Here is a 25014-nt window from a genome sequence, read left to right as displayed (position 1 = left end):
GATTTTTACCTACTAAATGATCATTCTATAAAGTATTGTGCTCTCTCCTGGGTAAGAACTCCGTGTGGCCTTCAGTGTACCATGTCTAGACTTGGTGCATTGATGTCTAACAAGCTCTCTCCTACTCACATTTGTTTCCGTAGCAGGAGGGAAGCATCTACTGGATGGACGCTGTTTAATTGTGGCCACCCTAGAGTCTAATGGCACGTTGTCCACAGGTCTTAAAGGCTTTGATATGGGGGTAGAGTCCTCAGCTTTATCTGCAATACAAATCAGAAGTGCACGATCCATCAGGGCCCTTCATATAAGGCCGTCAATGCTTCCTGGATTTCAGGCTTTAAAAATAATGTTCTTGAAAATAGAAAAAATAAATAGTGATAATTCCAGGCACTGCATGATCAGCATACTCGAGGCGTGCAAGCAGAACTGAGCTGCCATGATCGGAGCTGCATGCATGGTTGTATTAGAAGCCTACATGCAGGTGACCATTACTTAGTGAAATGCGAATTACAATCCTCCTCTTCAAACACTCAACATCTGACAGCTGAACATCTACATAGAAACACAGAGAAAACCTTTAGCATAGACATTCCTGATAACAGGCTGTATTCCTGAGGTGTGCAAGCAGTCTGTACTGTCTGCCCCCCTGATCTTTGCATGTGGTTAATACTACAGACAGGCATTAAAGGGCTTGTATCAGTTTCGATCTTCAGCACTGCTCTGATGCCTCCCAGGTTCATGCATGTCCAGGGTACAGTGCGCTAATGATGACTAACAGATCGAGACAGTGACTTGATTGAGCCGCTGGCCAGAAGTGTGCGCTTTCCCATGCTGCAAGTAAAGGCATCAGGACCGTAGGGGGCAGCAAGGATGGCCGGACCCAGCGAATCAGCCATATTCAGAGCAGCGTTTGCAAGCTGTATAGCATATAGGAAACTGGCCACCTCTGAGGTGGCTGGTAACCGCAGCAATGAGCTGTAAACTATAGAATTAGAAATTCTAATATTCAGGGACAAGGAGGATTTTCAACAAGATGTAAATTGCAAAGTTGCTTATTTTTACAAGCACTTTGCAATTTTACTAATTTATTAAGATGGACACTCCCTATAAATTCAATGGTGCTGGTGAAACTTTTAACCTCTACCCATAGACTGGCAAATAGTCATGGCACCTGGTGTAAGAGGGGTCTCATCGCCTTTTACAATAACTCATTGGATTACCTCCTCTTCTTTCTTGATTTTCAATTAAAACCTTATACTATTTTTTATCCTCCTTAGACATTACAGAGGACTTCTTGCCTCTTCTGACAAGTCTGTTTTAGTAACCATTTGAATTTTCTTTTCTCAGATAACTGCATTGTACTGTTCCTCTTCTATTGCTCATGGAAATGTATGAATAAATTGACAAGTAGGTGGTACTAGTTAGGGATATGTAAATGCAGACTTTGGCCAGTGCCCAATCAGTGTTCACACACTCATACTTTGTGGAGACGCGCACCTTTGACAAATGGAGTAGTAACACCCAGCCCCGTCAACTTCATAAATTTCCAGGAAGAGTAACAGAGTGATAGCACAACACAGAGGTCCAAGGAAATCTGCTCCAGAATTGGCAGATTATTCAATAATAGTTTTTACTAAACAGACGTGACAGGAGAGCAGACGGGTCCTCTTTTAATAAAGCTCCTGTTTGGAAACCATTTTAGTATATTGGAAAAGTCTGCTTCTCACTAGTCCAGAAGTTATACGTCCAGACACCTGAACATGAGATACAGCTCTGGGCATCCTTTGTAATCCCCTTTATATAATCTGAGGTCACGATTTTTGAGATTTGTAACATGTACAGTATGTCACAATCGGACCACGTCAGAGCTGGGAACATAGGGAAAGGCTTCTTGCACATTGTGATTATATTGGGGAGGAGGGATCTGAAGACGGTGACCACATATGTACCAGACAAGGGTCCATGTGCATCTTCCGCCTGATTTTGATTTACTGTGGACTTGATCGCCACTCGCCTGTCTTCACCGGACTTTGACTAGTGACTCGGAAATGGGACGTATTCTTGTAATCCCAGCGAGTAATGGAAGAAGCGCAATGAATATATAGCGAAGCTTATCTCAGCCAAGCAGAGAGCAGCAGTCAGGAGACTCTCGGGATCCCAGAAGGGTGACATCGCAAAAGGATAGCCAAAACTGAAGGAGGCAAAGACCAGCTGGATTATATTAATCCTCAATCAGCCAGAAGCTCTAAGAGAACAGAGCGGACTTCTCTGTATACTCTGCTTGCATTAAATTCTAGTAAATGCAGATTTCTCTTTTTAAGTTCCCACTAATGTAGTAGTTAGTATTATGTCGAATGTAAAGGTTTCGTCATCGTCATATATCCCAATATTTATCGCATCCGTGAAGACAGCGAGGGGGTGACCGGCACTGAACATTGATGACTTGCAGCACTAGGGCTGTAACTTTGCATCCAAAAACCCTTCAGTACTCTAAGGGCACCAACAGAAGATTGTGTATTACGCCTTATAAAGCCTGAAGGGGAATGAATGTTCCAGAAGATGCTGATGAATGCAGCACCAATTATGTGTCATGAAAAAAGACGTCAGCATTAATATCGATAGCGCTGACACCTTGTACACGCAATAGGATGGGGGTGTGAATACCGTGACTCGCTGTCAAAATAATGCATGGTTCATGAGTGATATTCCCTATTATTATCAGCCTCAAAGCAAGTCTTAAGTGTAAGTGAACCTATGGAGTGTCATGAAGGGTTAACCCAATACCCAGGTACAATGCTCATATATCTTTGGCAGTCCGTTAGTCAGTGAATGGAGCGGAGGTGCAAATACTCTACTTCTGCTCCAAGTCCCACTCTCAGGATTATATATGAAGTTAATGGTCAGAAAACTGCTCATTATTCTGTCAAACTGATCATCACTGACAACATGTGGAGGGACTTTCAGGTGAATCTCCACAATTTACCATCTTGTTCAGCATTTGGTGATGTCACAGTCCCTTTAACCGGATACAGAGCTGCAAATGTCCTGCGCAGGCGTGGAGCTGAATAGTAAAATAAAAGCTTCCTGCTACCACCACCAGGGGGAGCTGGTGTGTAAACAGCGTTCAGTAAGCTCCCTCTAGTGGCAGCTGCAGGTAGCCTGATCGGTATTATTAGAGAATCTCTCACCATGAAAATGCAGTCCAGTCTGCATGGAGCCTATCCGTGAGTTACAGATTTCCTGTATGAGTGTGCATACAGAATCTTTTCTCACACAACGATTTATCTATCTGCTCCCCGGCTCTATAACACACTGCCTGCACACTGGACTGCATTTGCATGGTGAACGTTTCTCTTCAATGTATTTGCTGAGGATTTTAAGCTCTGTACCAGAAAAACAGTGATCTGACCGTTCCTTTGAGTGAAATCTTTTAGAAACTCTGTTCCAATCTCCCGTATGCTATAAGCCCGTGGTATCGGTTTTCCCCAGTTTATTTGCACAACTCAGGAAAATAAGTGGCTGTTACTACTTTCAGGAAGCTGTAGACAAGATACAGTAGATGCCATAGACACGATATTACAGAGGTATACACTGTAACACAACTGCTAGTAAGGAAAGAGCGCGACGTGTTAGTTTTAGGACACAAAGTAGCCGTCTCCCTTACCCTTCTTTCTCCGAACTGATGCTTGCAAGTAGAAAGAAATACTGATTGTCAAAATGAAGCACGTGAAATACAAAATGCTCATACAAAACATCATGTATCATCCATACCTCTATATTAACCGCAGCCTTCATACTGTGACATTGTCATTTAACAACCAATTTATCGGCTTTTAAATGGGGATTTAAATACCAAACCTCAATGGTTGTTGTCATATGAAAGGTCACAATAATGCGCAGGTACAAACGTAATAAACAAAGGGGTATTTATCGCCGGCCGACGCATCAATAAATCTCCTCCTAGGTGCTGCCTGGCAATCGGATGGAGGCTCAAAGGTTGGACTTGCATCTGTCAATTATACAGTGGATAGGTGGTACATAATTCAGACGGGAATACCCCTTTGTGTTATATGGGAGCTACAGTTTTATTCTTGTTGTATTTTCTGGCGGTGACTTAAAAAAGGACAGGTCAGGCAGCACTAAAATTCAGTCCCCAATTCCGGAGCTGCTCGACTCCAACACCCCCTGTACTTCCTTCTGATATGAGGTCTTGAGTCCCCCGTCTAGTTTCATGACTCAAGAGCATTTTGTACTCTCTTGTTTCCTAACTTTGCAGACCACATCCTATTGCAGGTTTTCATCACATATTAAGAAGGCGACAAAATAAATATGGAGTGAAGCCCACCCTCCAGAGCCCCACCGTATGCACATAAGCTATGCACTTGCTTACTAGTGACCCCCAAACCATATTGTGGAAGTCTGCTTCCATGGTGTCTCTGCACACAGTAAGAACCTGGTCTGTAGGTGTGTTCTTAACGGCCTTTGTGCACAATGACCCATTATAGAAATACTTACCTTACCAACCCCTGCAGCCCCCATGCTGACGCTCTGCAGGTCCCCACTGGTCTTTACTCGCATAATGTGACCTCTGCAGTAAATCGGCACAGGACCAGCAGGGGATTGATAAGATATTAATCCCTTTAATATTTTGTACCATTGGCTTTGGTTTGTTAAAATATATATATATATTATAGACAATCTCTTTAAATGTCTTGTCTGGACATGCTGTAATCCAATGGTCTGCAATACTATCAGCTGTTGTCAAAGTGCAAGGACAAATCTGGGCCATTATCCATCCATGTAGGTGACACCAGGACAAAAAAGCAAAGCTGTAGTCTAGCAGCCAGGACCCCCCCAAAAAAGGTGGCTAGGTATGTCTGGTTCTCCTACATGCAGCCAGTTCAGGAGTGAGTGCACCATTCATTAGTCCGTCAGAATGATGTTGTACAGGGTTTCCCACATCTTACCTTTATCCACCGCTGAGAATGCCCAAGAATTCAAGATAAAAGAAAAATTAGAAATATAAACGGTGGACTCGGGGAAGAAAAAAAAGTAAGACTGGGCAACATTTCAGGATAATTTTTTTTTTTTTTGCGGGCAGCAAATGCACTTTGCAAATTGAGAAACAGACTCATGCAAACAAAAAAAAGATGTAAATCAACATAAAAACCACGTGCATCATTCCCAGACCGGGCATTAAAATCAAACTCAAGCTTCAAGCCCAACACTCAGCATGCCAATAGAGTAACGCCCTTACCAAGTTCTTCCAGCTCTGAGGTCATAGATTTAGACCGCAATGACAGTGCAGTGGTGGGAGCCCGCTTTGGAGGTGGAGGGGCTTAGCATTAGAAAGAAGGACATACACAAATCAGTGACAATGTGAATAAAAACACAAAATGGCAAGAGAATCATTAATAGCCACAAAACAAGATCCCAATCATTATCCTGGGTGTATGGACAGCATAGCAGCTCAATGGTCAATCACATCCAGCTTGTTACTCTGTATACGGAATATTTAAGGACAGAAATAAAAGTCTTATTTACCTAGAAATGGCGTCTCTTGTTCATAAGCTGTGCCTGGTATTAAAACGTATTTCCATTCATGTGAATGCGCTACCAGACGCAGCCTGTGGACGAGAGTGGCGCTGTTTCTACAATAAATCGGCACATTTATCACAGCATTACTACTGGATGCTCTGACATGCGCCAACCTAAAACATCCCTCACTCCTTCCCACAATGATGTATTTCCACCCTAAACATATTTCTGACTGTGATCAGGGTAACCAGCGTGCCACAGAGGAGGACGGCTACAATGAGGGTTTCTCACGGAGGACACGACACCTCAGTGCAGTATAAAGACAGTCTATAGATATCAATGAGAGCTGTGTAATGTTTCTCTTCACCTGCGGAGGCGCTGCTGGGGAATTACACACTTGAGCTGAGTTTCCCAGCGGTGGGACCATCCTGTGATCATCCGATCATAGAGGGGCCCTTCTAATTGTCGAAAGCATCAGCCTGCTATGCATAAAAGCCGTGCAGCTAGTTTGTGATTTACGCACTACTTGATTCTAACCCAATATACATATATGTTACATTGATTTCTGTTTAGTCAGCAGTGCATTGTGGAGCTAAAATGAGTTACAAGTAAGGTCACATTCACATGTCTGGCTGCAGATGGGAAAAAAACAATGAATTTCTCCATGGGCACCTGCAACATTTTGCAAATCTGTAAGTGTGAATTCAGCCATTGAAGATTTACGTTACGGATTCCGCACTTCAAATCTGAAGCAAATTACAATACAGGGCATTGAAAACCCCATGTGGAAGACACAGCAGCTGGAGGGTTATTTTTTAAGTTGCAGCAGACTCATTCATTAGTGAAAATGCCATTGATTTTCAACAAAGTTCACCCCTTCAATGCACAGGATGAAATGTGTGCTAAAAAATCTGCAAGATAACATTGACTCAACGTTTTAAATGTTAAAAAGGAATCTGCAAACAGGGTTTCTCCTCCTCCCCCAAACTATTCACCAGGTGATTTTGTGCTTGTCTATGTGGATAAAGTATGTGGATAAAGTAGTTGTGGCTATTTCATGAGTTGGATAAATCCTTGGATTAATGTTCTCATGCTTCCAGCTGCCTAAGGGAAGGGAAGTACCTAAAACATATATGTCAAACTCTGGCCCATGGGCCAAATCTGGCCCGCAGGGTGGTTTTATTGGGCCAGCGACATCAGAACCACCACCACTATGTGGGTGGGGCCATTATTCTGTATGGAGGACTATGTGGGGCCCATTATTCTATATGGAGGACTATGTGGGGCCATTATACTGTGTGGAGGACTATGTGGGGCCCATTATACTGTATGGAGGACTATGTGGGGCCCATTATACTGTTTGGAGGACTATGTGGGGCCATTATACTGTATGGGGGACTATGTGAGGCCATTATACTGTATGGAGGACTATGTGGAGCCCATTATTCTGTATGGAGGACTATGTTGGGCCATTATACTGTATGGAGGACTATGTGGGGCCCATTATACTGTATGGAGGACTATGTGGGGCCCATTATACTGTATGGAGGACTATGTGGGGCCCATTATACTGTATGGAGGACTATGTGGGGCCATTATTCTGTATGGAGGACTATCTGGGGGCCATTATTCTGTATGGAGGACTATCTGGGGCCCATTATACTGTATGGAGGACTATGTGGGGCCCATTATACTGTATGGAGGACTATGTGAGGCCATTATACTGTATGGAGGACTATGTGGGGCCATTATACTGTATGGAGGACTATGTGGGGCCCATTATACTGTGTGGAGGACTATCTGGGGCCAATTATACTGTATGGAGGACTATGTGGGGCCCATTATACTGTATGGAGGACTATGTGGGGCCATTATTCTGTATGGAGGACTATCTGGGGCCCATTATACTGTATGGAGGACTATGTGGGGCCATTATACTGTATGGAGGACTATGTGGGGCCCATTATTCTGTATGGAGGACTATGTGGGGCCATTATACTGTATGGAGGACTATGTGGGGCCATTATACTGTATGGAGGACTATGTGGGGCCATTATACTGTATGGAGGACAATCTGGGGCCCATTATACTGTATGGAGGACTATGTGGGGCCATTATACTGTATGGAGGACTATGTGGGGCCCATTATTCTGTATGGAGGACTATGTGGGGCCCATTATACTGTATGGTGTACTATGTGGGGCCCATTATTCTGTGTGGAGGACTATGTGGGGCCCATTATTCTGTGTGGAGGACTATGTGGGGCCCATTATACTGTATGGAGGACTATGTGGGGCCCATTATTCTGTATGGAGGACTATGTGGGGTCCATTATTCTGTATGGAGGACTATGTGGGGCCCATTATTCTGTATGGAGGACTATGTGGGGCCCATTATTCTGTATGGAGGACTATGTGAGGCCCATTATACTGTATGGAGGACTATGTGGGGCCCATTATTCTGTATGGAGGACTATGTGGGGCCATTATTCTGTATGGAGGACTATGTGGGGCCCATTATTCTGTATGGAGGACTATGTGGGGCCCATTATTCTGTATGGAGGACTATGTGGGGCCCATTATTCTGTATGGAGGACTATGTGGGGCCATTATACTGTATGGAGGGCTATGTGGGGCCATTATACTGTATGGAGGACTATGTGGGGCCATTATTCTGTATGGAGGACTATGTGGGGCCATTATACTGTATGGAAGACTATGTGGGGCCCACTATTCTGTATGGAGGACTATGTGAGGCTATTATACTGTATGGAGGACTATGTGGGGCCATTATTCTGTATGGAGAACTATGTGGGGCCCATTATACTGTATGGAGGACTATGTGGGGCCCATTATACTGTATGGAGGACTATGTGGGGCCCATTATACTGTATGGAGGACTATGTGGGGCCATTATTCTGTATGGAGGACTATGTGGGGCTCATTATACTGTATGGAGATCTATGTGAGGCCATTATACTGTATGGAGGACTATGTGGGGCCCATTATTCTGTATGGAGGACTATGTGGGGCCATTATTCTGTATGGAGGACTATGTGGGGCCATTATACTGTATGGAGGACTATGTGGGGCTCATTATTCTGTATGGAGGACTATGTGGGGCTCATTATTCTGCATGGAGGACTATGTGGGGCTTATTATTCTGTATGGAGGACTATGTGGGGCTCATTATTCTGCATGGAGGACTATGTGGGGCTCATTATTCTGCATGGAGGACTATGTGGGGCTCATTATTCTGTATGGAGGACTATGTGGGGCTCATTATTCTGTATGGAGGACTATGTGGGGCTCATTATTCTGTATGGATGACTATGTGGGGCCCATTATTCTGTATGGAGGACTATGTGGGGCTCATTATTCTGTATGGAGGACTATGTGGGGCTTATTATTCTGTATGGAGGTGTGATTTTGTTATGGCGGCTCAGCCCACCGAGACTTCTTTGTGCAGAAACAGGGCTGCACATTTTTCCAGAATTCTAAAACTACAGTGTATATTGGTTATCATGGCTTTAGGAGAATTGGGTTAGCGATGGTCAGTTCCCAATTTGCTCAGAAAAGTGCGATAATTTACAGTCCTCTGTTAAGTACATGCAAAATTAAACCCTTGAGCTCAGAATCCAGACTGAGGTGATGGAAAATACAAAAGTGGCCATATTAAGGTTGTGTACAGACTGTTCTGTCGCACCCGCAGCACCATCTACCAGTCAGAGAAGCACGGAGGGGAGCACAACATGGCACTAGCCATCGTCCGAGAGGCGCAGGAGCTGAGCACGCCATGTGCTGATGACCGAGCTCTCTGTGCTGTTGTCCAGCTGGGTTTGCAGTGGGTAAAAATGGCATAATAATGCATGCTGTGGCCATGAAAAAATGATTTCCCTGGTGTCTCCTGTGCATATTAGCTTCTCTTCCCGGATCAGCAGTATTATCCATTTCTGGCTTAGAAGACAAGCTGCATGTTTTTGCTAGTTGCCATAGTGAATTTTACAGAAAATAGCTTTAAAGTTGAAAAATAAAACAAAATAACGTAACGAAAAGAGAAAAACAAAAATCACAGTTTAATTAAAGAGCACCTGCTGTGGGTACATCATGGGGACAGCCATATTGTAGGTTTGTTCATGAATATACAACAGTGAATTCTTCAGTAAAGTGTGGTATCACTGCTACATAGACGACTGTACAGCAGTGGTCTCCAGTCTGTGCAGGCCAATGTCTGTCCAGGGATGCTGGGCATTGTAGTTGTACATCCGCTATAGAGCCACAGATTGGAGAGCACTTTTTCACTCACACGCATTAGTCCATTCACTTCCCGGTAAACCCTGAGGATATCAGGACAATATAAGCTTGTAACCTCACAGAACAATATCTGCATGTCAGACACACCTAGGGCTAAAGTGTCACATAGGCGTACCTTTCTTCCTGGCCGTATCATCCGGGTCTAGACTCCTGGTCACCGTTACCACCTTGAGGACGAGGTGATTGCCCCCCTGCCTGATCATGTTGACCACTTGCCGATGTCCGACTTTCACGACATTCTCATTGTTTACCTGCAGAGAGAGGTATATACATACTTCAGTACATACATATACAGATTATGTGTGTGGCGTTCAGATAGCTATGGTTTACATGAATTCTTTACACATTGTTGTCCCCAATTACTCCACGACCCCAAAGTGTCAGATTTTCAACATGATCTTCAAGAAAGGTTGGTCTTGAATTGGTGACTAGAAATCATTATGGCTGTCACATCAACATGAACCCCATGGGTCCACCACCGTCACGGCATAGACTAGGGAACAGAATGTTAAAGCACGCACCAAATAACATAGATATAGCGAAAAATCTCCCAAACTGATAACATGATTCTATACATGTAGTAAGACCTGAAGTGTGCACCTACGAAGAAAAAAAATTCAGGAAAGTCACAAAAGTATCAGACTTCTCTACATAGAGCTTATTATATCTATCAGGTGGTAATTCTCATTAGACAGTGGGTGGACAATCTCTATGCTCCTATCACCATCTTTGCCTCCTTTTAAAAGGACCGAAAGGGAAGGAGATGTTATAAATTAAAGAAATAACAATTCCCTTTCGTATCCCCGCTGTTCTAGCATCACCGTTCTGGTGGCCACCACCGGTTCTGAAGTGGAGATATCTTCTCCTTCATTTATACGATCGTTGCAGCCACATACTATACAAGTAAACAGCATTGTGGTGTCAGCAGCGGAAATGTGAGTGATGGCCAGGATGTCATAACTGCAGGACCGGCGGGGACCACCAACGTCTCGGCCCTAAGCCAACAGTCTAATTTGTGATGTACGGACTTTGCAGATGACTGAATTGTAGGTAAAGCTGCATGTGTTCTTTCACGTCTCTTACTAAATGCTGTTTATTACCGGCCATCTAATATTGCGCCCCACCTCCAGCACGTCACAGCCCAAGTCCGGACCCCACGCTTACACTAACATATTATCATTCCCAAAGCGCATGTTTCTTATCTGATAATGAGTATGAAAAAAAAATAGCCATCCCTATGGAAATGTTCTGAGGATTAAGTAGGTTTCTCCATCGAATGTTAAATAACATCACTTCAGATAATGATGCCAACAGATGGCCCGCTGCAAAAGCAATTTATCACTTTTCATAGCCAGGAACTCAGGTGTTTTATTAATATTCTGTAGATTTATGGGATAATGGTGATCTATACGAAAATACAAGCAAATGTTCAATTGCTTCTTTATTACCTTTATTGAAAAATCACTCTATAGAGCTCTGTGCGATTACCTCTCAGAGAATTACTTAGTAGCAGGCGCCCTGTCAAGATTAGCTCATGATCCTTGAAATGTAAATTATTTAATGGGACTGTGCATCAAGACAGTGACCGATACAAGCTCTGTGTGCATGACACTAGTGCAACCAGTTAAAGGCATTGGACACCTCTGACATGGAAGAATGATTATTACATGTTAGTAGTTAGCACAATTGTGTAATCTTCATTTCTTCATTCATTTTCATTTCATAGTGTAAATGAAATAAGGTTAACGCCTCATATATTATAAATACTCTTTGTATATCATCTCGGGGGTGGAGAGGCAATTACTGTGGGGCATACATGGCAAACTTTGGAATGCAGGGTGATTATAATTGGCCCGCGACACCAGAACCACCACCCCTATATGAGGCCATTATTCTATAAAGAGGACTATGTGGGGCCCATTATACTGTATAGAAGGCATTGTGGGGCCCATAACACTATAAGGATGACTATGTGGGGCCATTATTCTGTATGGAGGGCTATGTGGGGCCATTATTCTGTATGGAGGACTATGTGGGGCCATTATTCTGTATGGAGGACTATGTGGGGCCATTATACTGTATGGAGGACTATGTGGGCCCATTATTCTGTATGGAGGACTATGTGGGGCCATTATACTGTATGGAGGACTATGTGGGGCCATTATACTGTATGGAGGACTATGTGGGGCCATTATAGTGTATAGACCACTATGTGGGGCCATTATACTGTATGGAGGACTATGTGGGGCCCATTATACTGTATGGAGGACTATGTGGGGCCCATTATACTGTATGGAGGACTATGTGGGGCCCATTATACTGTATGGAGGACTATGTGGGGCCCATTATTCTGTATGGAGGGCTATGTGGGGCCATTATACTGTATGGAGGACTATGTGGGGCCATTATACTGTATGGAGGACTATGTGGGGCCATTATACTGTATGGAGGACTATGTGGGGCCCATTATACTGTATGGAAGACTATGTGGGGCCCATTATACTGTATGGAGGACTATGTGGGGCCATTATACTGTATGGAGGACTATGTGGGGACATTATACTGTATGGAGGACTATGTGGGGCCCATTATTCTGTATGGAGGGCTATGTGGGGCCATTATACTGTATGGAGGACTATGTGGGGCCATTATACTGTATGGAGGACTATGTGGGACCCATTATACTGTATGGAGGACTATGTGGAGGACTATGTGGTGCCATTATACTGTATGGAGGACTATGTGGGGCCATTATTCCGTATGGAGGACGATGTGGGGCCATTATACTGTATGGAGGACTATGTGGGGCCATTATACTGTATGGAGGACTATGTGGGGCCATTGTTCCGTATGGAGGACTATGTGGGGCCATTATACTGTATGGAGGACTATATGAGGCCATTATACTGTATGGAGCACTATGTGAGGCCATTATACTGTATGAAGGACTATGTGGAGCCATTATTCCGTATGGAGGACTATGTTGGGCCATTATACTGTATGGAGGACTATGTTGGGCCATTATACTGTATGGAGGACTATGTGAGGCCATTATACTGTATGGAGGACTATGTGGAGCCATTATTCCGTATGGAGGACTATGTGGGGCCATTATACTGTATGGAGGACTATGTGGAGGACTATGTGGTGCCATTATACTGTATGGTGGACTATGTGGTGCCATTATACTGTATGGTGGACTATGTGGGGCCCATTATACTGTATGGTGGACTATGTGGGGCCCATTATACTGTATGGAGGACTATGTGGGGCCCATTATTCTGTATGGAGGGCTATGTGGGGCCATTATACTGTATGGAGGACTATGTGGGGCCATTATACTGTATGGAGGACTATGTGGGGCCCATTATACTGTATGGAGGACTATGTGGGGCCATTATACTGTATGGAGGACTATGTGGGGCCCATTATACTGTATGGAGGACTATGTGGGGCCCATTATACTGTATGGAGGACTATGTGGGGCCCATTATACTGTATGGAGGACTATGTGGGGCCCATTATTCTATATGGAGGGCTATGTGGGGCCATTATACTGTATGGAGGACTATGTGGGGCCATTATACTGTATGGAGGACTATGTGGGGCCATTATACTGTATGGAGGACTATGTGGGGCCCATTATTCTGTATGGAGGGCTATGTGGGGCAATTATACTGTATGGAGGACTATGTGGGGCCATTATACTGTATGGAGGACTATGTGGGGCCCATTATACTGTATGGAGGACTATGTGGGGCCATTATACTGTATGGAGGACTATGTGGGGCCATTATACTGTATGGAGGACTATGTGGGGCCCATTATACTGTATGGAGGACTATGTGGGGCCATTATACTGTATGGAGGACTATGTGGGGCCATTATACTGTATGGAGGACTATGTGGGGCCCATTATACTGTATGGAGGACTATGTGGGGCCCATTATTCTGTATGGAGGGCTATGTGGGGCCATTATACTGTATGGAGGACTATGGGGGCCCATTATACTGTATAGAAGGCATTGTGGGGCCCATAACACTATAAGGATGACTATGTGGGGCCATTATTCTGTATGGAGGGCTATGTGGGGCCATTATTCTGTATGGAGGACTATGTGGGACCCATTATACTGTATGGAGGACTATGTGGGCCCATTATTCTGTATGGAGGACTATGTGGGGCCATTATACTGTATGGAGGACTATGTGGGGCCATTATACTGTATAGAAGGCATTGTGGGGCCCATAATACTATGAGGATGACTATGTGGGGCCATTATAGTGTATAGACCACTATGTGGTGCCATTATACTGTATGGAGGACTATGTGGGGCCATTATACTGTATGGAGGACTATGTGGGGCCATTATACTGTATGGAGGACTATGTGGGGCCCATTATTCCGTGTGGAGGACTATGTGGTGCCATTATACTGTATGGAGGACTATGTGGGGCCATTATTCCGTATGGAGGACTATGTGGGGCCATTATACTGTATGGAGGACTATGTGGGGCCATTATACTGTATGGAGGACTATGTGGGGCCATTATTCCGTATGGAGGACTATGTGGGGCCATTATATTGTATGGAGGACTATATGAGGCCATTATACTGTATGGAGCACTATGTGAGGCCATTATACTGTATGAAGGACTATGTGGAGCCATTATTCCGTATGGAGGACTATGTTGGGCCATTATACTGTATGGAGGACTATGTTGGGCCATTATACTGTATGGAGGACTATGTGAGGCCATTATACTGTATGGAGGACTATGTGGAGCCATTATTCCATATGGAGGACTATGTGGGGCCATTATACTGTATGGAGGACTATGTGAGGCCATTATACTGTATGGAGGACTATGTGAGGCCATTATACTGTATGGAGGACTATGAGGGGCCATTATACTGTATGGAGGACTATGAGGCCATTATACTGTATGGAGGACTATGTGAGGCCATTATACTGTATGGAGGACTATGTGGGGCCATTATTCCGTATGGAGGACTATGTGGGGCCATTATTCCGTATGGAGGACTATGTGGGGCCATTATACCATATGGAGGACTATGTGGGGCCATTATACTGTATGGAGGACTATGTGGGGCCATTATACTGTATGGAGGACTATGTGGGGCCATTATACTGTATGGAGGACTATGTGTGGCCATTATACTGTACTATGTGAGGCCATTATACTGTATGGAGGACTATGTGGGGCCATTATACTGTATGGAGGACTATGTGGGGCCATTATACTGTATGGAGGACTATGTGGTGCCATTATACTGTATGGAGGACTATGTGGGGCCATTATTCCGTATGGAGGACTATGTGGGGCCATTATACTGTATGGAGGACTATGTGGGGCCATTATACTGTATGGAGGACTATGTGGGGCCATTATTCCGTATGGAGGACTATGTGGGGCCATTATACTGTATGGAGGACTATATGAGGCCATTATACTGTATGGAGCACTATGTGAGGCCATTATACTGTATGAAGGACTAGGTGGAGCCATTATTCCGTATGGAGGACTATGTTGGGCCATTATACTGTATGGAGGACTATGTTGGGCCATTATACTGTATGGAGGACTATGTTGGGCCATTATACTGTATGGAGGACTATGTGGAGCCATTATTCTGTATGGAGGACTATGTGGGGCAATTATACTGTATGGAGGACTATGTGAGGCCATTATACTGTATGGAGGACTATGTGAGGCCATTATTCTGTATGGAGGACTATGTGGGGCAATTATACTGTATGGAGGACTATGAGGGGCCATTATACTGTATGGAGGACTATGAGGCCATTATACTGTATGGAGGACTATGTGAGGCCATTAAACTGTATGGAGGACTATGTGGGGCCATTATACTGTATGGAGGACTATGTGGGGCCATTATACTTTATGGAGGACTATGTGAGGCCATTATACTGTATGGAGGACTATGTGGGGCCATTATACTTTATGGAGGACTATGTGTGGCCATTATACTGTACTATGTGAGGCCATTATACTGTATGGAGGACTATGTGGGGCCATTATACTGTATGGAGCACTATGTGGGGCCACTATACTGTATGGAGGACTATGTGGGGCCATTATACTGTACTATGTGAGGCCATTATACTGTATGGAGGACTATGTGGGGCCATTATACTGTATGGAGGACTATGTGGGGCCATTATACTGTATGGAGCACTATGTGGGGCCACTATACTGTATGGAGGACTATGTGGGGCAATTATACTGTTTGCAGGACTATGTGTGGCCCATTATACTGTATAATGGTTGGCCCGCGACTTTGTCCAAGTTTTTCATTTAGGTCCTCTGTGTGTTTGAGTTTGCCATCCCTGCTGTAGGGGAACCTGAGCAGTTAATGCTTTTCTGCTGCAAAATCTGTACCAATCGCTTCCATCCATTGTGCGCCATTTATAGCCCTGGTGTGGGAGTTTTAATATTAGTGATATGTTAAGCTTCATCAGGCTTAAAACACTGAGCCTGATGCAAAGGACATAAGTGAACCCCGTTTTGGCAGTCAGAAAGGAGGAAAAAAACAGAACAGGAGACTTTGCAAAACAACGCGGCTGGACACACTACAAAATAATCAGCTTTAGCCTCCAGGTTACACGTAGTCGTCCAACTATTAAATATTACAAACATTGCCTGTTTGTTAGGCAATCCCTGCATGTGCAGCCGCGGCGATTCGAACGCAGTTTTCGAGCATGCCGAAGCTACTCAGTAAGCACCTGAGCGTGCTCGGATAACCCCTTATCCGAACACGTTCGCACATCACTAATTACTTTTATTCCATGGGTGGTTAAGTCATTTGTATCACGGGATAAATAATAAAATTATACAGTACAATGTATGCACCCCAAAATGCCATGCCAAAATACAACACACGACTAAAAAAACAAAAAATCCTCAAGCCCCGATACTGGTATATAATTGGAAGAATAAAAAAGTTATAGCTTTTAAAATAGCTTTGAAAATATAAAAATAAGAAAAAAAAAACTAGACCAGGTCTTATAGGGTTAATAGACAGTAGAAGATGAAAGAAAGCAAGGAAATTCAGGTGCCCTGTATGTGCTTCCAGGTCGTATCATTAATGTGAACAGTATAAAGAGCAGAGCTCGAGGTCAGGCGATCTATCAGCGTCTGACTGATGAGAAGTGGGATGTGCACGTGACAAGAGACCGCCGCAGCCAAGGCCACGGACCACCTGAATGCAGTATAAGTATAGATAGAGAGATATATATATTACACACACACATACAGGTGGTATACAGTTAGGTCCATATATATTTGGACAGAGACAACATTTTTCTAATTTTGGTTCTAGACATTACCACAATGAATTTTAAACAAAACAATTCAGATGCAGTTGAAGTTCAGACTTTCAGCTTTCATTTGAGGGTATCCACATTAAAATTGGATGAAGGGTTTAGGAGTTTCAGCTCCTTAACATGTGCCACCCTGTTTTTAAAGGGACCAAAAGTAATTGGATAATTGACTCCAAGGCTATTTCATGGACAGGTGTGGGCAATCCCTTCCCTTCTCAATTAAGCAGATAAAAGGCCTGGAGTTGATTTGAGGTTGGTGCTTGCATTTGGAAGGTTTTGGTGTGAAGTAAACATGCGGTGAAAGGAGCTCTCCATGCAGGTGAAACAAGCCATCCTTAAGCTGCAAAAACAGAAAAAACCCATCCGAGAAATTGCTACAATATTAGGAGTGGCAAAATCTACAGTTTGGTACATCCTGAGAAAGAAAGAAAGCACTGGTGAACTCATCAATGCAAAAAGACCTGGGCGCCCATGGAAGACAACAGTGGTGGATGATCGCAGAATAATCTCCATGGTGAAGAGAAACCCCTTCACAACAGCCAACCAAGTGAACAACACTCTCCAGGAGGTAGGCGTATCAATATTCAAATCTACCATAAAGAGAAGACTGCATGAAAGTAACTACAGAGGGTTCACTGCACGGTGCAAGCCACTCATAAGCATCAAGAATAAAAAGGCTGGACTGGACTTTGCTAAAAAACATCTAAAAAAGCCAGCACAGTTCTGGAAGAACATTCTTTGGACAGATGAAACCAAGATCAACCTCTACCAGAATGATGGAAAGAGAAAAGTATGGCGAAGGCGTGGTACAGCTCATGATCCAAAGCATACCACATCATCTGTAAAACACGGCGGAGGCAGTGTGATGGCTTGGGCATGCATGGCTGCCAGTGGCACTGGGTCACTAGTGTTTATTGAGGATGTGACACAGGACAGAAGCAGACGAATGAATTCTGATGTATTCAGAGCCATACTGTGTGCTCAGATCCAGCCAAATGCAGCCAAACCGATTGGTCGTCGTTTCATACTACAGATGGACAATGACCCAAAACATAAAGCCAAAGCAACCCAGGAGTTTATTAAAGCAAAGAAGTGGAATATTCTTGAATGGCCAAGTCAGTCACCTGATCTCAACCCAATTGAGCATGCATTTCACTTGTTAAAGACTAAACTTCAGACAGAAAGGCCCACAAACAAACAGCAACTGAAAACCACCGCAGTGAAGGCCTGGCCGAGCATCAAAAAGGAGGAAACACAGCGTCTGGTGATGTCCATGAGTTCAAGACTTCAGGCAGTCATTGCCAACAAAGGGTTTTCAACCAAGTACTAGAAGTGAACATTTTATTTACAATTATTTAATCTGTCCAATTACTTTTGGTCCCTTTAAAAACAGGGTGGCACATGTTAAGGAGCTTAAACCCCTAAACCCTTCATCCAATTTTAATGTGGATACCCTCAAATGAAAGCTGAAAGTCTGAACTTCAACTGCATCTGAATTGTTTTGTTTAAAATTCATTGTGGTAATGTGTTATATATATTTATTTATATTAGAACCAGGGCTGTGGAGTCGGTAAGACAAACCTCCAACTCCTCAATTTCCATGACTCCGACTCCCTCATACATGGCTCATGTTTAAGTGATAAATTTACTGTAGCACAGATTCATCTCAGCTAAAAGTCCAGACCCTTAGATCAGGAATAGGACAGACATTTATAGGACATTTCATAACTTTCCCAAATTCTTATGAAAAAATATTCCCCACAAACTGCATTGAACTATTGTACCCAATTTGTTATATATTTTAGGAGTCGGTCCATTTTATACCGACTCCGACTCCACAGCCCTGATTAGAACATCTTAAAGGCTCTTCCCTCTTGTACCGCAGCTGTCCAGCTGGAGGGCACAGCTATTTACCCAGATTTTCTATAGGCTGCCACCATCACCCTTGGGAAAAATAGATTTTGAGCCCTGTGTGTGTAAATGTTGCGTGTCTGGAGGTTAAGGATCATTATAGCAATCGTTCTGCTTACGCGGGGCGATGTAATGAAGACATTGACGATTTTAGGGTGAGGATAACGTATCAGCCGATAACTTAGCGCCTTGCTTGTTCGTCGTCTGATCGGTGGTACGGTTACACGAGTCCACCACTGGTGATGAGTGCTCATTCAGCTAATTACTGGCCCATGTAAAGGGGCTTCTAGTGAAAAATATACAGTATGTGGCAATTAGCAGATTTATTGCTTGTAATTTCTAATTACCTTATCTTTCCTGTAATGGAGATCACTTCTCCAAGTGTGGCACCCCAGGGGTCTGGTTTCCACAGTAACGGCAATGTTATGTCTGAGAGCAGGTGGGAGGTCTCTTGGTCAGGGATCCTGTGCATGCCACACCTCCTGCCCAGTCCTGGGAGGGGAAGAACTTCCCCTATATAAACCTAGGGCTGAGGCAGGGTTAGTGAGTAGAGAAGAAGTAGAGACAGAGAAGCAGATATAGGAAAAGAACATCAGGAGCTCTGTGGGAGCAGTGCTACAAGGAGTCAGGGGCTGGCAGCTGCAGAGCTCGCCCTGACTGAGAAGTTATCACCGGACCCGGAGTCCGAGGCTGTGGGGACTAACTCCTATCCAGCAGCAGAAACCCGAAGGCACGGTCACACGCGTGGGACCAGCACCGCCGTCGTGGAGCGGAAGCTACTAGAAGGCCCCGAGTCACCGGCCATACGGGTGAGCACCACACGGTACACTCAGGGACGTGGGCTACTTATACCCGCCTCTAGCAAGGTAGCCAAAAGAGTACAGTTAGTTTGGGAGGCCTACAACTCCGCCTGGCCAGGGGAGATCCCATCTGCTCAAGGACTGACCAGGCCCCAATCGCTAGCCAGTACTCCGGGAGGGTCTATCTTTGTCACCAGTAAAGACCCTGAACTACACCGTACCGTCTCCGAGTGGTCCCTGCTACCCCCATCATCCACGTCGGCTGCCCTGAGGCCATACCCCTCCCGTTGGGGGTTATACTATCACGCTGCACAATCCTACCACCTGCCTCAGCGGTCTGCCCTGCAGCAGCAGCTCCTTAGCTGTACTCAACGGGTGGCGTAGTCGTCCAACATCTACCGCTAATACAGCGCCACTTAGTCTGACTCCCTGGGCACGGACCGGATCACCGCCACGAGACTACAACCCTCAAGAGATCCGGCTCCGGGTAAGCTCCCGCGTGCGCAACGCAGCGCGACACAGGCCCAGGGGCGCGTCACAAGCACTGACCTTCAGATATATCTGAGATGCAGTTCCCTAGTATATCACCACCTAAGACGGAAATAATGGTTTGTACGAGAATGTCACTTAGCATTATAGCATCACACTGTCACTTGACTGCCATGTGCTAATAACTGGTTAAAGCTTTGGAAGGGCTGGCCTTTGCATGGTGGTCCTCACAGCCTTTAGCAATGATTAACCTCAGGGGTCATCATAAATCAGCCATACCCTCCACAAACATTGTGGGTGCAGACATCTAGCCTGAGATCTTGTTAAAAGCAGTCAGAGTTACAGCAGCCACATGGTCCACAGAAAACAAGGACCCAAAGATATTCATCGACTTCCATGGGAGAGAGATGCGACTCTGAGCAGAGGTCAGTGAGCAGGGAGGCAGATGCAGGAGAGCTGTGACATCACGCATTGTGAAAGGTGGATTAACTTTGATGGCAGTGTGTTGTGGGCATGCTCAGTGATCTGCGCAGGGAGGAGGAGCCGGTGAGCTATTACAGCACCCATATGCTTCTATCAGAGGGTGTTGTGAGCATGCTTTGTAACCGATGCAGGGAGGTGGGGGAGGCGAGCTGTGACATAACCGCTTTACTTCTATGTAAGTGTGCTATAGGCATACTCTGACCTGTGCAGGGGAGGAGGGATAGGTGAGCTGGTTCTAGATGATGGATTCTGCGTTATCTATATAGAGTTGATATCTACCATTGTAATCCTAAAGAAGTTATTTCTACAGAACAGCCTATTCCGAGGGTATGTGGTCAGAGTCAAAATTGCAAGATTTTTTTAATATAGTTATAACAACATGGAAACTTAAAAAAAAGTAAAAAAAAGTCACCAAAAACTTAGCATATAAACGCTCATTAAATACTGGGTCACTTCCTGATGTCACTTTCTCTTTAAGGTTTTTGTGCTTGTTCGCTGTACAGCAATGTGTCGTTTATGAGGTTCTATGTCCTGCGGCCCTGAAACCTGGACAGCACTAAAAGGGGCAGCCCAGCGGGACGCATACATTTTGCTGGTAAAATCAGCTTCAAAAGCAATTACAGAACATAGCTGCACTCTCCTATGAAGGTGGTCCGTGCTTTACTCCAGGGTCTCATACTGCAGAACAAACCGCTTCATCAATCAATCAGTACAGCATTACCAGGAACTGCTCTACCTCCCTCTGCAACCTCGTCAATTAATTATACCCGAATATTAATTGGCAAACGACTGTCACTCATCATGTCTCCTGCGCGTGATAATCAGAAGGTCCAGAGTTACACAGATCTTGTGTTGTGAATATGGCTGGTTAGCCCGGAGCATCGTACAACGAACTATGACGACTGATCCCTCTGTAACAGGCAATTCAGAAGCTCCAGATATAAATGGGCCCTTATGTTGTGAGGCCAATTTAGGAGCAGAATGGAATTTAATGCTAATGCACTGTAGTAACTATGCCATATGTGGGATATCATATCATCATACATGTAGTTTAAAAATGAGTGTAGATCCTTCATGTCAATCAGCTGCCTGTAAGCCCAGTGTAATAAAGTTATGTAAGCGGAGGCTGTGGACGGGTCCCATCTTCGAGGCTGGGTTCCCACAGTGCGGTCGGTGGCATCTACCACTTGCTTGAGGTTTGGCTGATTTCTAAAAGTCACAATGGCTCCAGATAAATAAGGAGGAATTCTCACACTGAGATCTTAGATTAGATATTAGAAAAAACTTTTTGACAGTTAGGGTGATTAATGAGTGGAACAGGCTGCCACGAGAGGTGGTGAGTTCCCCTTCAATGGACGTCTTCAAACAGAGGCTGGACAGACATCTGTCTGAGATGATCTAGTGAATCCTGCTTTGAGCAGGGGGTTGGACCAGATGACCCAGGAGGTCCCTTCCAACTCTACCATTCTATGATTCTATAAGCCGCATTTACCCATTTATAGATGTCTTTTTCCGCCGTACTAAACAAACCCCCTTGTGACGTTCCCATCCCGTAGGATATGGACACCATTTTACAGCAGGCTTTTATTAATAACGTTAGTGTTGGTCTTCTTCAGCCTCTAGATATCACTGTACATAATAACACATGGCAGAGTGTGTTTCCAGTGATAAGTCAGTGAGCTCGTCCTCTGGTGTGTAAGTCTTACCTCTCTTCTCCTGAATCATCATCTAAGTCGGTTTATAACCACAGACGTCAGATATAGATAGGACAAGGCCGGCTGTGAGAAGAAGCTCACTGACTGGTTCACTGGTAACTTATTCTGCAATCTGATGTACAATGATACACAGTGGTTGTAGAAGTCAAAAGAGCCAACATTTTTAATAAAACCATATTTCAATTTTTTTAAGGAAAAAATGCATGAATTTAAGTAAAAATAAAAATGCTCCTTAAGGAGTACAGGTCCTATAAGATGATATATTTGTACAGGCCAGACTGGTACTTTTGTAGGACTTTGGTTATGATTTATAAGAGAGTTATTCTGACTAATAATTCAGAAGCGTGAAAATAACAAGTGACCTGAGCGTTACTTTATATCTGTCCAGAGCTCTTATTGCTTCCCTTCCCCTACACAGAACACAGGAGACCAATCCGGGTTAGACGCTTTAACCCATTTACATTACACCTAAATCTGAACCATGAATATGTGGCCTCTAACTGCATGTGTATAAGAGACCTTTTGGGTGGAATCGCCCTTTAGGATTGGTGGGACAGCATTAAGAAATCTGCTGCTAGTTTACACAATATCATCACATTATCATATGCGGCAGCATTTTGCACGCAAGATATACGGGCCGCTGTTCTAATCACCACAGGAGCATCCATTTATATCACTCAAAAGGAGACAAACATCTGACATTAGCCAAAGGAATTATAGCTGCTACCCAGCCCATATTACTCGCATACATCAGAGGCTGACGGGCAACCAATGGCTAATGGGGCAAGTAGAACAGAACGGTCTGCAGCAATGTAGAGAAGCAGCGGTATTTACAATACTGTTACTGAAAGGAATCCTGAAGTAGCACCGTGTATGGGAATAGTGTCTACACCTTCCAGAGACAGATCGACAGCTGTAGAAAAGTAGGTGAAAATGGGCCACAATTTTGAAGTCCCATTGTACTTGAGAAAGCTGCAAATTAGTCCTCCACCATTAGTACCTGGCCTATAGATAATTAACCTGTAAGTCAATGTCCGACCCACTAAAGAACCTTACAACCAGACTAAAGAGTAGTCAAAGAAATGATGCTCATCTAGAGACAACACTTACAGACTTTTTGGCTCCTTCTCAATGCAGAGTATGGCTCTGGTTGATCAGGTAAGATGCCATTGAGGCGTCTTTTGGAAAGTACTTGTTCTCCTTGTGGAGATCTATCTGGTGTAAGCAGACATAAAGGCAATGCTTCCTAGGGGAAAGTATGCAAATTAGCTCTCTTCCAGAAAGAAGAGCAAGTCTCTAAGGCTAGATTTACACTGTGTTTATGCATGAACGGAACATGCACAGAAATTTTTGCAACACATCTGTGAGAGTGAATAAATGCTTATAGTTCAATTTATGCATGAAAATTACTGGCTTATTGTACCAATAAGTCAGCCGCCTGGGGATCCTGGGAAATGTAGTTCAGTTACCGTCTGAAATGCCACATTTTAGCCATGTTATTTTACAATTTGAAAAGGTCGCAAACGATTTTTTTCTGCAAATAGAGTGCTTAACACGGTGTGCACCTGACAGTATGAATGTCACCGGAAAGGTTCCAGCGATCCATCAGCCTTCACAGTACAGTAATTTCCTCTCCTACGTCTTACCAGGCACTTGGGCCCCGTACTGTAAGCTCCCTGTAAATTTATGTTCACTTGTCAAGTCTACAGCTGGGTGTAATGTTTTATACCGGAGATAACTCTCCGGTCAGTGGATGGAGAGGATACACGAGCGGTGGTGGAATCGACATAAGTCTTCAGCTTAGAACTTCCTGCCGATGACAAGACTCCGGCGCCGATTCATCATCGTCTGATCACTTTTTTCTTGAGTAAAAATGATTCTATTAGTGACTTTTATGTTTGTGATTTATTGATTATTTAATTTGTTCCTTTTTTTCTTCTTGTAAATTAACTTTACGTGGATTCGTCTGTTTTTTTTTGACAATGTGAGTGTGAATTTCCTTATCCAGATATTTTAGCCTAATTCACCATTTGCAACTTTTCAAAATGTTGCAATCTTTTTGAACAATTAATTGTACTCCAATGGAGACAACAGATCTGTAATTTTATTTTTGAGCAATTGAAGACAAATGTGCATCAAGTTAAAGGATCATGCAAATTTTTGCTTTAAAAAGGCGCAAAGAAATGGTAAAAACAGAAAAGAGCATTCTTGACATTGTTCAAAATTCATCAACCTTCCGTGCGCCATTTTGAAGTTGGTGCAAAAAAAAACGACAATGAACACAAGACCAAAAAAGTCATAAAACTGCAAATAATGAATCGGGGCTTATGTGTATAGCAGAGCTTTGTGAACACTTAGATGTATGAGAGCCTCATTTTACCCCGAGATACACTTTATA

At 44.0% G+C, this 25014-nt stretch overlaps 1 protein-coding gene across 12 annotated transcripts in view; it reads right to left on the bottom strand.

The window, feature by feature from the left end:
* SHANK2 (SH3 and multiple ankyrin repeat domains 2) overlaps positions 1 to 25014 on the bottom strand; it is a 693215-nt gene that overhangs the window by 27050 nt on the left and 641151 nt on the right. For 6 of the 12 annotated variants that reach the window (XM_073658796.1, XM_073658795.1, XM_073658798.1 and 3 more), the window contains 4 exons: positions 9967 to 10102; positions 5258 to 5338; positions 3665 to 3685; positions 130 to 260 (listed from right to left, as the gene is read on the bottom strand). In XM_073658796.1, coding sequence (XP_073514897.1) covers positions 130 to 260; positions 3665 to 3685; positions 5258 to 5338; positions 9967 to 10102 — 369 coding nt within the window. The remainder of the gene's footprint in view (positions 1 to 129; positions 261 to 3664; positions 3686 to 5257; positions 5339 to 9966; positions 10103 to 25014) is intronic. The other 6 variants (XM_073658797.1, XM_073658799.1, XM_073658800.1 and 3 more) reach the window with 4 other exon arrangements.

This window comes from Phyllobates terribilis, unplaced genomic scaffold (genome assembly GCF_046119375.1).
Source record: "Phyllobates terribilis strain yellow unplaced genomic scaffold, ASM4611937v1 Scaffold_13__5_contigs__length_258822181, whole genome shotgun sequence".
Taxonomy (NCBI): domain Eukaryota; kingdom Metazoa; phylum Chordata; class Amphibia; order Anura; family Dendrobatidae; genus Phyllobates; species Phyllobates terribilis.
Note: the sequence above shows the minus strand (reverse complement) of the source record. Positions and strands in the feature narration are given on the sequence as shown.